General features: G+C 43.1%; 1 protein-coding gene across 1 annotated transcript in view; it reads right to left on the bottom strand.

Annotated features, from left to right (window-relative positions):
* The window catches only part of LOC141121714 (uncharacterized), an 88,261-nt gene continuing 74,740 nt past the window's right edge, over window positions 1–13,521 (bottom strand). Inside the window, 1 exon segment of the mRNA XM_073611429.1 lies at window positions 1–2,671. Within this exon segment, the coding sequence (XP_073467530.1) occupies window positions 1,810–2,671 (862 nt within the window). The 3' untranslated portion in view covers window positions 1–1,809.

Here is a 13,521-nt window from a genome sequence, read left to right as displayed (position 1 = left end):
AAAAGTATATATTTTTATTGGTACAAAACACAGAAAAGTTAAAAAAGGACAAACAAAGTGAATTAAAAATCCTAGCAACAACAGCTATTGCAACTACCACATTCAATATACATCACCGTAAACCAAATATAGGCCAAACTTTTTGTGCCCCCTGAAATTAACTTTAGTGTGTATTGTGTAGTGTGTATTTTACAAAAATGTTGTGTTTCCTAGACTTTTGCGGTAATATCGCGTCACATAAAAAATTTAAAATACTGCTCTTTTATTCTCTAGGGTGTCTGCTTTCAGAAAATATATCATGTTTTGGGGGTTTTATATCATCTTCAGGAGTAAAATTATTTTTTAACTCCTTCCCGCCCGGCCTATAGCAGAATGACGGCCAGACGGGCATTCCATAATCCTGAGTAGACTTCATATGACAACCAGAAGAATAAGCTGCTCAGGCGCATGGAGATTGGTGGAGTGGTGAGTCGCTCTGACACACCACATCTCCAATCTCAGTAAAGAGCCTATGACGTAGGCTCTTTACCATGTGATCAGCTGTGTCCAATCAAAGCTCATCACATCGTAACCAGGAAGTGCCGGTTATCAGCTTTCCTTTATTTATGCTGATAAGACGCGAGTAGAGGAGAGTCAATCAGCGGCTCTCCTGACAGAGGGGATCTGCAGTGATATTCTGCATTGATTATCAGTACAGGCCCATCAGCGATGATCACCAGTGATGCCAATCAATTCCTGCCTGTGATGCCAATCAGTGTCCACCAGGTATGCTAATCAGTGACCATCATCAGGTATACCAATCAGAGCCCATCAGGCAAGCTTGTCAGTATCTCCTCATCAGTGCCATCTATCAGTGCTGCATATTAATGCCCCCTCATCAGTGCCCATTTGTGAAGGAGAAAAAATAATTTACAACTTTTTATAACAGAAACAAAGAAAAACTTTTTTTTTTCAACATTTTATGTCTTTTTCTATTTGTAACACAAAAAATAAAACCTCCAGTGATGATCAAATACCACCAAAAGAAAGCTCTATTTGTGGGGAAAAAAGATAAAAAATTTCATTTGGGTACAATGTTACATGACTGCGCAATTGTCACTCAAAGTGCGAGAGCGCTGAAAGATGAAAATTGGCCTGGGCAGGAAGAGGGTGAAAGTGTCCGGTATTGAAGTGGTTAAACATGTGGGCACTTGTAACTAAGCTTGGAATGTCTCTGCTTTTGTCAATAAACGTTTCTGTTAAAAAAAAAAAAAAAAATCATGTGGGCACAAAAATGCAAAAACGTCCCTGCAAGTGAAAGGCTTAAAGGAAACGTTCACCTTGGGTAAGATGTTACATGTTTCTGTTCCTGCAGTGGCTCAGCGATCCAAGCCCTCTGTGTGACAGAAGTGTGGGGAGAAGTTCCCCGTACCGGCTGTCACTTTATGAAAAGAGCACGGCCGTGCCAATCATTCACAGAGTTCTGTCCTTTGCCAATGTCGGCTTGTAGTTTTCAATGAACTCCCACACCGCTGCTGAGCTCTCTGGTAGATGAGGAACAAGGAGATTGGGACCCTGATTTACTCCCTTGGACAATTTGTTTTTTTCAAAAAAATGTCCACACCCCTGGAACTGTTTCTTACATGATGAAGATCAGCCATAGAGTATATCTGAGGTGTATATCAGGGTGTGCTTCTTCCCCACATGAGAGCCGTGATGTCCAGCAACATTCATATAGAAGACATTTCCTGCACTCAAGGCACTAAAACACCTCAAGGGTTGTGCAGGATCCCAGATGCACAGGAAGACAGGACTTCAGTGAGAAATAATTCACTCACTCTGGACAGTAAAGGGGTGTCTCCCTGTGTGAGATCTCTGATGTCTGGAAAGACTGGATGTCTGTGAAAAACATTTCCCGCACTCAGGACAGGAATATGGCTTCTCCCCAGTGTGAGATCTCTGATGTCTGTAAAGACTGAACTTCACTGAAAAACATTTCTCGCACTCAGGACAGGAATACGGCTTCTCCCCTGTGTGAGATCTCTGATGTGTGTAAAGATGGGACTTCACTGAAAAACATTTCCCACACTCAGGACAGGAATATGGCTTCTCACCCGTATGAGATCTCTGATGTGTGTAAAGATTGGACATTTCTGAAAAACATTTCCCACACTCAGGACAGGAATACGGCTTCTCCCCTGTGTGAGATCTCTGATGTGTGTAAAGATGGGACTTCATTGAAAAACATTTCCCACACTCAGGACAGGAATATGGCTTTTGCCCCGTGTGAGATCTCTGATGTCTGTAAAGATCAGACTTCACTGAAAAACATATCTCGCACTCAGGACAGGAATATGGCTTCTCCCCTGTGTGAGATCTCTGATGTGTGTAAAGACTGGACTTTACTGAAAAACATTTCCCGCACTCAGGACATGAATATGGCTTCTCCCCCGTGTGAGATCTCTGATGTATGACAAGGTCTGATTTTTGTATAAAACATTTCCCACACTCAGGACAGGAATACGGCTTCTCACCTGTGTGAAATCTCTGATGTGTGTAAAGATTGGACTTCCCTGAAAAACATTTCCCGCACTCAGGACAGGAATACGGCTTCTCCCCTGTGTGAGATCTTTTATGCAAAATAAGATGGGACTTATAATGGAAACACTTCCCACAGTCAGTACAGAAAAGCCTCTTATCTGTTGGAAGGACGGCACCGTCCCTCACAGTCTGAGGTTCCTCAGGATAAGAGGAATACGATGGTCCATCTACACTGTGTGGTGCCGGATGGACATTTGAGGTAGTCGGGTTTTCTCCTGGACTATACTGTGTGATGTCCTCATCTTCTACTTTACAGTCTGGAGACAAAGTGAGACAATCCTCTGAGGTTTTCCTCATCTCCCGTCCATCTACTAAAATAGAAAAAAAAAGATTATTACTAGACATCAACAGATTGGTTCCCCTAAACCAGGACTCTGCCCACACCAGGCAGCTTTGTCTCTGAGAATCTTACAATTTCCCCTCAAGGTTACTAGTAAATGGGTCCTCTGTAGGGCGGCAACTAATGATTATTTTCATAAGTTACCCTATTATTGTTTCGAATAATTGGATAAAAACACCAAAAAAACGTTGGTGTATAATTTAGTTAATATTCTTGAATATCTATATGCAGCTGTAAATATAAATATCCAGATATAGTTGGATTTTTAATCCACTCTGAGAATAACAGACAGATAGATGTATTATTAGAGGGTGAGTCTGCTACATATCAGAATCAGGGATCAACATTTTTTTTAAATGTAAAAAATGTAGTAATATGACTGAACAACAGCGACTCCATCTTGGCAGCTGTAAGTCTATATGCCTTTAAATTAGGTCTAGGATTTAGTTTTAGCCTATTGTGAGATTATCAGCTTATAACTACATATTGCTACATGTTGCAAGAGCATGCACAAACCTTAATGAGCATCTTATGATGTATAAATACAGTGTGGTTTAGCCTATCTTCTTGTCTACCATGGGACAGGAAGATGACTTGTTAGTCATCAACAGATGGCGTTTTCACTCTGGTAACCTTGTGGCAGCTATGTTTTTAGAGGTTATAGGCGTGTATAACCATATAATGATGAACGGTTTAATTATTAATGATATGTGATTTGTGAATACCTGGGTGTCTAACATAGCTGGGAGATTTGGTTGAAATATGCCCCTTATTGGTTTCAAAAAAATAATAAGAAACAGAAGAAATCCGTCACTACACCAGGTGATGAGGACACTATAAAAAAACCATAAGGCTGAGGCAGATAAAAACAGATCAGATCTGGCCGCTTTTCCCTTCCCGTTTAACACTAATAGGGCGTACACACGGTCGGACTTTGTTCGGACATTCCGACAACAAAATCCTAGGATTTTTTCCGACGGATGTTGGCTCAAACTTGTCTTGCATACACACGGTCACACAAAGTTGTCGGAAAATCCGATCGTTCTAAACGCGGTGACGTAAAACATGTACGTCGGGACTATAAACGGGGCAGTGGCCAATAGCTTTCATCTCTTTATTTATTCTGAGCATGCGTGGCACTTTGTCCGTCGGATTTGTGTACACACGATCGGAATTTCCGACAACGGATTTTGTTGTCGGAAAATTTTATCTCCTGCTCTCCAACTTTGCGTGTCGGAAAATCCGATGGAAAATGTCCGATGGAGCCCACACACGGTCGGAATTTCCGACAACATGCTCCGATCGGACATTTTCCATCGGAAAATCCGACCGTGTGTACGGGGCATAATCCTCCGCTGTATGCTACACAGATCTAATAGGTTTCTGCTCCACGGCAGTGCAGGCTCTTGTGCAACAAGGAGCACCAGTACAGCAGGTAGAGGGGACTGATTCCCAGGTGGCATCAGGGCATGGTACCTCTATTGCACCAGACATATCTGATGCAGGGGATGGGGACTGTGAGACTGAGGCTGCGGGGGAAACACCCACGCCTGCTCGTAAAATAAAAACCCCAACAGAAAGTAAAATCAAACCGAAAGCCCCAGAGACACAAGCACCCCCCACCATAGATGAATCTGACACAGAGACGGGTGAATGGGGGGCCTCCACGGAGTTCCCCCTCACGCCCACAGAATTTAACAGGCAGATGAAGGAAGCTAGGACATTTTATCTAAAAAGATTGTTACTGAGCTTGGTGAAACTCCGGCCAGCGTGAGACGGATTCATACTTTCCCTGTCAAAGAGAATGAGGAAGCTGTAAGTTTCCCTTTCATGATGAATGTTAAACGGCCATTCAGTACAAGGTAAGAGTACGATGTTGTCTGAGGTCTCCCCTTTTGCTATATTTGTTTATAGAATTGCAAGTATAAGTGCCTAATTTGCTTGAAAGATGTGTGACGTGTTTGAGTGCATGTTTAACATGTTTTTGGTGACTCTTTGAAGGTAAAAAGAATAGTATTATGAAGGTTGCAAAAGAATGTGTTAGATGGGCTGGGGGTTGTGTAGAGAGAGGGAATGTTTGATGCAAACACCCACTTTGTGATGAGGATAAAGTAAGTGAGTTTAAAGGTGTTTTTAATAAAAAACATCCTACATTGTAGAAGGTAGAGCAAGTTAAGTGAAGGTAAAGGAAGAGAGGAGTTATTTATTAATGAAAGTATTAGGGTCTTGGGATTGCAGTGGAAAAGTTAATAGAACTTACCACTCCTAGGGCCAGGTAGAGCACACATCTAGAAACTTAGGGACACTGTGTCTGCAGGTAAATCTATTATAGAAGGTGAATTAGTATGCTACCGATATGTCTTCCATACAGTTTAGAGACAAAGACACGCAGGAGTAAAATTCAGGTTTAAAAACAGGAAGTAACAGTACAGAGCTTCTAGGGGTTTAAAGAGACAGTGGGAACATTACTGGCGGAGAGTACCAATCCTGGCAAAGTGTCTATGTTTGCTGTAGCATCGTGGGAAAATTAATTCTCATGTATTTATTATGAAAAATATTTGAACCAAGATTGAATAGATGATAGCTGGTTTAATATGAGGAAGTTAATTTTGTGCAGCCTGAAATTTCAAGATAGGTCAGTGTATGAATATGGGAAAGGGGGAACTTGCCATTCAGATTAATGTTGTTATTTGTTTTAAATGATTAGCCAAATACAGAACACGCACTCAATGTGGGACTCATTTCCTGTAACCCTTACAAAGCTACTTTAAAAGAGGGGGCACAGCCTGTCAAAAGAAAAAGAGGAAGGAATTGCACCAGGTGGAGCACTTTCTTAACCACTTCAGCCCCGGAAGGTTTTACCCCCTTCCTGACCAGAGCACTTTTTACAATTCGGCACTGCGTCGCTTTAACTGCTAATTGCGCGGTCATGCAATGCTGTACCCAAACGAAATTTGCGTCCTTTTCTTCCCACAAATAGAGCTTTCTTTTGATGGTATTTGATCACCTCTGCCGTTTTTATTTTTTGCGCTATACACGGAAAAAGACCGAAAATTTTGAAAAAAAATGATATTTTCTACTTTTTGTTCTAAAAAAAATCCAATAAACTCAATTTTAGTCATACATTTAGGCCAAAATGTATTCGGCCACATGTCTTTGGTAGAAAAAATGTCAATAAATGTATATTTATTGGTTTGCGCAAAAGTTATAGCGCCTACAAACTAGGGTACATTTTCTGGAATTTACACAGCCTTTAATTTATGACTGCCTATGTCGTTTCTTGAGGTGCTAAAATGGCAGGGCAGTACAAAACCCCCACAAATGACCCCATTTTGGAAAGTAGACACCCCAAGGAATTTGCTGAGAGGCATGTTGAGCCCATTGAATATTCATTTTTTTTGTCCCAAGTGATTGAATAATGACAAAAAAAAAAAAAAAAAATTACAAAAAGTTGTCACTAAATGATATATTGCTCACACAGGCCATGGGCATATGTGGAATTGCACCCCAAAATACATTTAGCTGCTTCTCCTGAGTATGGGGATACCACATGTGTGGGACTTTTTGGGAGCCTAGACGCGTACGGGGCCCCCGAAAACCAATCACTGCCTTCAGGATTTCTAAGGGCGTACATTTTTGATTTTACTCCTCACTACCTATCAGTTTTGAAGGCCATAAAATGCCCAGATGGCACAACCCCCCCCCAAATGACCCCATTTTGGAAAGTAGACACCCCAAGCTATTTGCTTTGAGGCATGTTGAGTCCATGGAATGTTTTATTTTTTGACACAAGTTGCGGGAAAGTGACAAATTTTTTTTTTTTTTTGCACAAAGTTGTCACTAAATGATATATTGCTCACACAGGCCATGGGCATATGTGGAATTGCACCCCAAAATACATTCAGCTGCTTCTCCTGAGTACGGGGATACCACATGTGTGGGACTTTTTGGGAGCCTAGCCGCGTACGGGGCCCCGAAAACCAATCAGTGCCTTCAGGATTTCTAAGGGCGTACATTTTTGATTTTACTCCTCACTACCTATCACAGTTTCGGAGGCCATGGAATGCCCAGGTGGCACAAACCCCCCCCAAATGACCCCATTTTGGAAAGTAGACACCCCAAGCTATTTGCTGAGAGGCATGGTGAGTATTTTGCAGCTCTCATTTGTTTTTGAAAATAAAGAAAGACGAGAAAAAAAAATTTTTTTTTCTTTTTTCAATTTTTTGTGACAAAAAGTGAGGTCTGCAAAATACTCACTATACCTCTCATCAAATAGCTTTGGGTGTCTACTTTCCAAAATGGGGTCATTTGGGGGTGTTTTTTGCCACCTGGGCATTCCATGGCCTCCGAAACTGTGATAGGCAGTGAAGAGTGAAATCAAAAATTTACGGCCTTAGAAAGCCTGAAGGCGGTGCTTGGTTTTCGGGGTCCCGTACGCGGCTAGGCTCCCAAAAAGTCTCACACATGTGGTATCCCCATACTCAGGAGAAGCAACAGAATGTATTTTGGGGTGTAATTTCACATATTCCCATGGCATGTTTGAGCAATATATCATTTAGTGACAACTTTGCGCAAAAAAAAAATAAAAAAAATAAAAAATTGTCTCTTTCCCGCAACTTGTGTCACAATATAAAATATTCCATGGACTCGACATGCCTCTCAGCAAATAGCTTGGGGTGTCTACTTTCCAAAATGGGGTCATTTGGGGGGGGTTGAACTGTCCTGGCATTTTATGCACAACATCTAGAAGCTTATGTCACACATCATCCACTCTTCTAACCACTTGAAGACAAAGCCCTTTCTGACACTTTTTGATTACATAAAAAAATAATTTTTTTTTGCAAGAAAATTACTTTGAACCCCCAAACATTATATATTTTTTTAAAGCAAATGACCTACAGATTAAAATGGTGGGTGTTTAATTTTTTTTTTTCACACAGTATTTGCGCAGCGATTTTTCAAACGCATTTTTTGGGGAAAAAACACACTTTTTTAAATTTTAATGCACTAAAACACACTATATTGCCCAAATGTTTGATGAAATAAAAAAGATGATCTTAGGCCGAGTACATGGATACCAAACATGACATGCTTTAAAATTGCGCACAAACGTGCAGTGGCGACAAACTAAATACATTTTTAAAAGCCTTTAAAAGCCTTTACAGGTTACCACTTTAGATTTACAGAGGAGGTCTACTGCTAAAATTACTGCCCTCGATCTGACGTTCGCGGTGATACCTCACATGCATGGTGCAATTGCTGTTTACATTTGACGCCAGACCGACGCTTGCGTTCGCCTTAGCGCGAGAGCAGGGGGGACAGGGGTGCTTTTTTTTTTTTTTTTTTTTTTCTTTATTATTATTATTTTTTTATCTTATTTTTAAACTGTTCCTTTCATTTTTTTTTTTTTAAATCATTTTTATTGTTATCTCAGGGAATGTAAATATCCCCTATCATAGCAATAGGTAGTGACAGGTACTCTTTTTTGCAAAAATTGGGGTCTATTAGACCCTAGATTTCTCCTCTGCCCTCAAAGCATCTGACCACACCAAGATCGGTGTGATAAAATGCTTTCCCAATTTCCCAATGGCGCTGTTTACATCCGGCGAAATCTAAGTCATAAAATGCTCGTAGCTTCCGGTTTCTTAGGCCATAGAGATGTTTGGAGCCACTCTGGTCTCTGATCAGCTCTATGGTCAGCTGGCTGAATCACCGGCTGCATTCTCAGGTTCCCTGTTGAGACAGGAGAGCCAGAGAAAAACACGGAAGACGTTGGGGGGGGGGGGGCATTCCCTCCCACTGCTTGTAAAAGCAGTCTAGAGGCTAATTAGCTGCTAGGATTGCTTTTACATGAAAGCCAATCGCTGGCTGAAAAGAATGATACCAAGATGATACCTAAACCTGCAGGCATCATTCTGGTATAACCACTCAAAGTCGTGAATGGCGTACCTGAAGACAAAAAAATGGTTAACAATAAAGCACAGTAAACGGTAAGGTATAAAAAATTGCATATCTGAAAAGCAAACATGATAAAACATAATAACAATAAAACATTGCAGAATAGAATACAGTAAAAAAGAGCAGAACAATAGAGAGAGAATAGAGAGAGAGAACAATAAAACAACAACTATTTTTTTTTTATTTTATATTTTTGTTTCTGTTTTTTTTTTTTTTACACTTTTTTTTGTAACTAACTTTTATAACTGTAACCGGTTCCAGGTTCGGGTCTCTCAAAATGCGATGGCATCTTGGGAGACCCTGTGAAAGTGTGCCTAGTCTGTGCAATGCTGTACCCTACGCTAATACTCAACTAGTGAATGGTAGTGTTCAAAACATTCACCAATGCAAAGACCAGGATTGTCAGGACAGGAGGGACAATAATAGCGGGTGTCACGCCTATATCCGCGCTTGCTGCAGACACAACATCTTTTTTGGGGGGGTTCGCTGGGTAGGGGTACTCGGGAGGACATAAAGAAAATGCCTCTCATGCAGCCGACTGCATTTGGTTGGGGATGTGAATGGGGGAAGTACGGGCGCTGCAGAAGTGGTGGGTTCCCAATTAGGATTGGCGAATGCAGCAGGAAGGGCACTATGGGCACGACGGGCCTGTGTTTGTCTTCTTGGTGGCAGCGGGACACTACTTGTGCTTGCCACCTCACCAGCTTGAACTGCATTTATGGGACTCGCCACGTCACCAAGTGTTAATGCAGTGCTGGTTTGACTACGACCGGGGTGTACTAGGCTGCTGGTGCTTGCCAGTTCAATAAAAAGCTAGCAAAAAAACTGTTAGCGATCGCAGGGATCAGGCCTGACTCTGCGAACGCTGCAGTTATGCGTTTAGTGTTTTGTAAGTGACAGTGATCGATCGATACTGCACTTGGGTGGGCTGGGCTGGGCGGAGGGGCAAAACGCAGGTGCTAGCAGGTATCTGGGCTGATCCCGCTAACACTGCGTTTGTGGGAACCCTAAACTGCTGGGGACGCTAGTATAGATCTGATCGGATCAGATATTGATGCGTTCAGATACTATACCACTAAGGGAGGTGTACGGTGCGTGCGTGGGTGTTAGCGGTACTGGCGCTAACCTGACGCTGCCTGGGGCTGGTGCTTGCCAGTTCACCAAAACGCTACCAAGAAAACTGTTAGCGATCGCAGGGATCAGGCCTGACTCTGTGAACGCTGCAGTTATGCGTTTAGTGTTTTGTAAGTGACAGTGATCGATCGATACTGCACTTGGGCTGGGCCGGGCGGAGGGGAAGAACGCAGGTGCTAGCGGGTATCTGGGCTGATCCCGCTAACACTGCGTTTTTGGGAACCCTAAACTGCTGGGGACACTAGTATAGATCTGATCGGATCAGATATTGATCCGTACAGATACTATACCACTAAGGGAGGCGTATGCTGCGTGCGTGGGTGTTAGCGGTACTGGCGCTAATCTGACGCTGCCTGGGGCGACGCATATCACCGCCGGGCGATCAGGGGGCTAAACCTTTATTAGGTAATAAACGGCGGGTGCCCTGACACTATAAAAAATAAACGAACTAACCAGCGTCACCCGTAACGGTTATACGGTGATCAGTGGTGAAAGGGTTAACTAGGGGGCAATCAAGGGGTTAAAACATTTATTCGGTAGTATATGGGGGTCCCTGTCACTATAAAACGCTGACGGCGAACCTAAATATTTACGTTCCTAACTAGCGTCACCAGCGACACTAATACAGCGATCAGAAAAATGATCGCTTAGTGACACTGGTGACAGGGGGTGATCAAGGGGTTAAAACTTTATTAGGGGGGGGTTAGGGGGGTATCCTAGACCTAAAGGGGGGTAATATTCACTGCCCTAACACTGTAACTGTCACAAACTGACACTATGCAGTAATCAGGAAAAAAAAAAAAAAATACTGCTTGCTGTCAGTTTGTGACGGGGGGGGGTGATTGGGGGGGGATCGGGGGGCGATCGGGGGGGGGGGATCGGGGGTGTAAAGTATGCCTGGCATGTTCTACTGTGTGTGTTTGTGTGTGTTGTGCACTTACATGTCTTCTCTCCTCGGCGCTGGACGGAAACTGCCAAGCCGAGGAGAGATGACATCACATCCTCTGCCTGTGTGAAACTACACACAGGCAGGGGAGTATTCCGATTGGCTGGGAGCGATCGCGAGGGGGGGGCCACGATCGGATGGTCTCCCCCTCGCCTCCCGACGCTCCCAGTCAAATGCCGACCGCCGCTGGCACAGGTACGTGATTCTGCCTGCCCGTGCCATTCTGCCGACGTATATATACGTTAGGCGGTCGGCAAGTGGTTAAAAAGGGAATTTTTTTTTTAAAAAAAAGAGACAGTATCGCCTTTTAACACACCTATAAATCCAGTAAAAAAAGCCGGATGGCAGTTATAGGTTTGTACAGGATCGTAGAGCTGTAAACAACTTGATTGTGCCCATCGCACCTATAGTGCCTGATGTGCCATCGCTATTACCTTCCATTTCATGTGATGCTGAAAATTTTTCTGTGATTGATTTAACAAATGTATATTTTTCGGTCCCAGTGGACCAGGAGACACGGCCACTACTCACATTTTGTTTTAGAAATCGCCCGATGAAATGGTGTAGATTGTCCCAGGGGTATGTGTATTCCCCAGTAGTTTACACGGTAGTCCTCCAGGCAATCTTGCGGTCCTGGACTCCCCACAGTGGTTTAGTCTTGTTACAGTATGTTGATGATTTATTGTTGTGTAGTCCGAGCCAGGTTGCATGCAAAGAGAATGGTGTAGACCTGTTCCATTGGTTAGCAGGCAATGGTCACAAGGTCTCTAGGAACAATCTACAAAAAACTATAGAGTACCTTGGCTTTGTGCTGACCAAAGATGAGAGGAAAATCAGTCACAAAAGAGCCACAGCTTGTGTGAGTCTGCCCCACCCACTTACTAAGAAAGATATGTTGTCTTTTCTTGGTATGATTGGTTACTGCCGTCAATGGATATCTGATTGTTCCTACTATGATAACCTCCTGAGACAAGCCACAAATGTTGACATGCTAGACTGTATAAGATGGAATGATGAAATGTGTAATGCTTTTGTATACCTTAAAATTGCAATGGTTACAGCTCCTGGCCTCAGATTACCTGTGTACGGAAAATGTTCCATTTATATGCAAGAGACAATTGTAAAACTATGAGGGGAGTCCTAGCGCAAGAGCATGGGGGTAAACTTCACCCTGTTGCTTTTTTTTGCAAGGGTAGTGCCGATGCCAGTACAGGGCATACTGGCAAGTCTCCAAGTTCTAGCATCCTGTGCAATGGTTGTAGAGATGGCTACTTCATTCACTCTAGGCCATGCAACTTCATTACACAATAGCCACAATGTTTCCATTCTACTTAAAAGTATTCACACTCAACATACGTCAGCTCAGAGGCTGAGCGGCTATGAGGTAATTTTGCTGTTCAAGCCAAAGCTTGAGATAAAGTATGCATCGCCTAATTCTGGTCCCGTTCCTATCCTAATGCCTTATTGGGGCTGAAAGGTGAGGAGCATGAGGTGTTACCCCAGTATGAATGTATGGATTTCGTACACCAGGACACACCTCCCAGATCTGACATGTCTTCAATCGCTCTCCCTAATGCACAAAATGTATTTGTGGGTGGCGCTTGTTCAAGACCAAATTATATCACATATAACGCAAGTGATGCAGTAGTTCAGCTGCCTGATGTAATATTAGAGGCAAACTCAGTTCACTTTCAGTTCAGCTCAGGCAGCAGAGCTGATCGCGCTCACACGAGCCTGTCAGCTCTTTACAGAACAGGAAGAAAACATCTACACTGACTCTAAGTACACGCAATATCATGGGGTGCGACATAGAGGCTGGCAGATGATATGTGAATTATTAGACAAAGATTTTTTCATTACAGGACTTCCTTCATTAGTAAAGCCATCTGTTGCAAGATGTATTACATGTGTTAGGAATAATCATAGGCATGCGCAGGGGGTGTGCCAAGTGTGCCTGGGCACACCTTAATCACTATGTGCATTGCCGATTCCCCCTTCTACTCTCTTCTCCCCCCGGCTTCTGAGGGGAATGTTTCAGGATGGAGAGCTGGCGAAGGGGCTAGTAAATATGTAATTTACTGGCCCCATCCTTTTTCTAAATGAACTGAACTCAGTGAACACACTCGCTCACTGTGTCCATTCACAACTGAAGCATAGTAAGCTGTATTTACAATGCTTCCATAGTAAATGTGAATGAATAGGAAGCCACTCAGCACAGAGGACTTCCGATTCATTTACTGCCCCATGCAGCTGAGGCTGCAGAGAAAGGCATGTGTGTTTGCCCTTTGGGGTGCACACCCTAATGCAATAGGCTGCGCACACCTATGGGAATAATCCAAAAGATCCACACAAAGTGAAACATGAACACCTCATTTACCCGTCCACACCGTTCACTCATCTTCAAATTGATTTTACACACATGCCCAAACTAGGCAAGAGACAGGAATATTTACTCATGATGGCCAGAAGTATTCGTTATCGCAAAGGAAGATGCACAGACAGTAGTCAGAATCCTTGCACGGGAGGTAATCCCAAGGTGGGGTTGCCCTCTGCAAATGAAGTC

Source organism: Aquarana catesbeiana, unplaced genomic scaffold (genome assembly GCF_042186555.1).
Source record: "Aquarana catesbeiana isolate 2022-GZ unplaced genomic scaffold, ASM4218655v1 unanchor228, whole genome shotgun sequence".
Classification (NCBI taxonomy): domain Eukaryota; kingdom Metazoa; phylum Chordata; class Amphibia; order Anura; family Ranidae; genus Aquarana; species Aquarana catesbeiana.
This window is presented reverse-complemented; position numbering and strand designations above follow the sequence as displayed.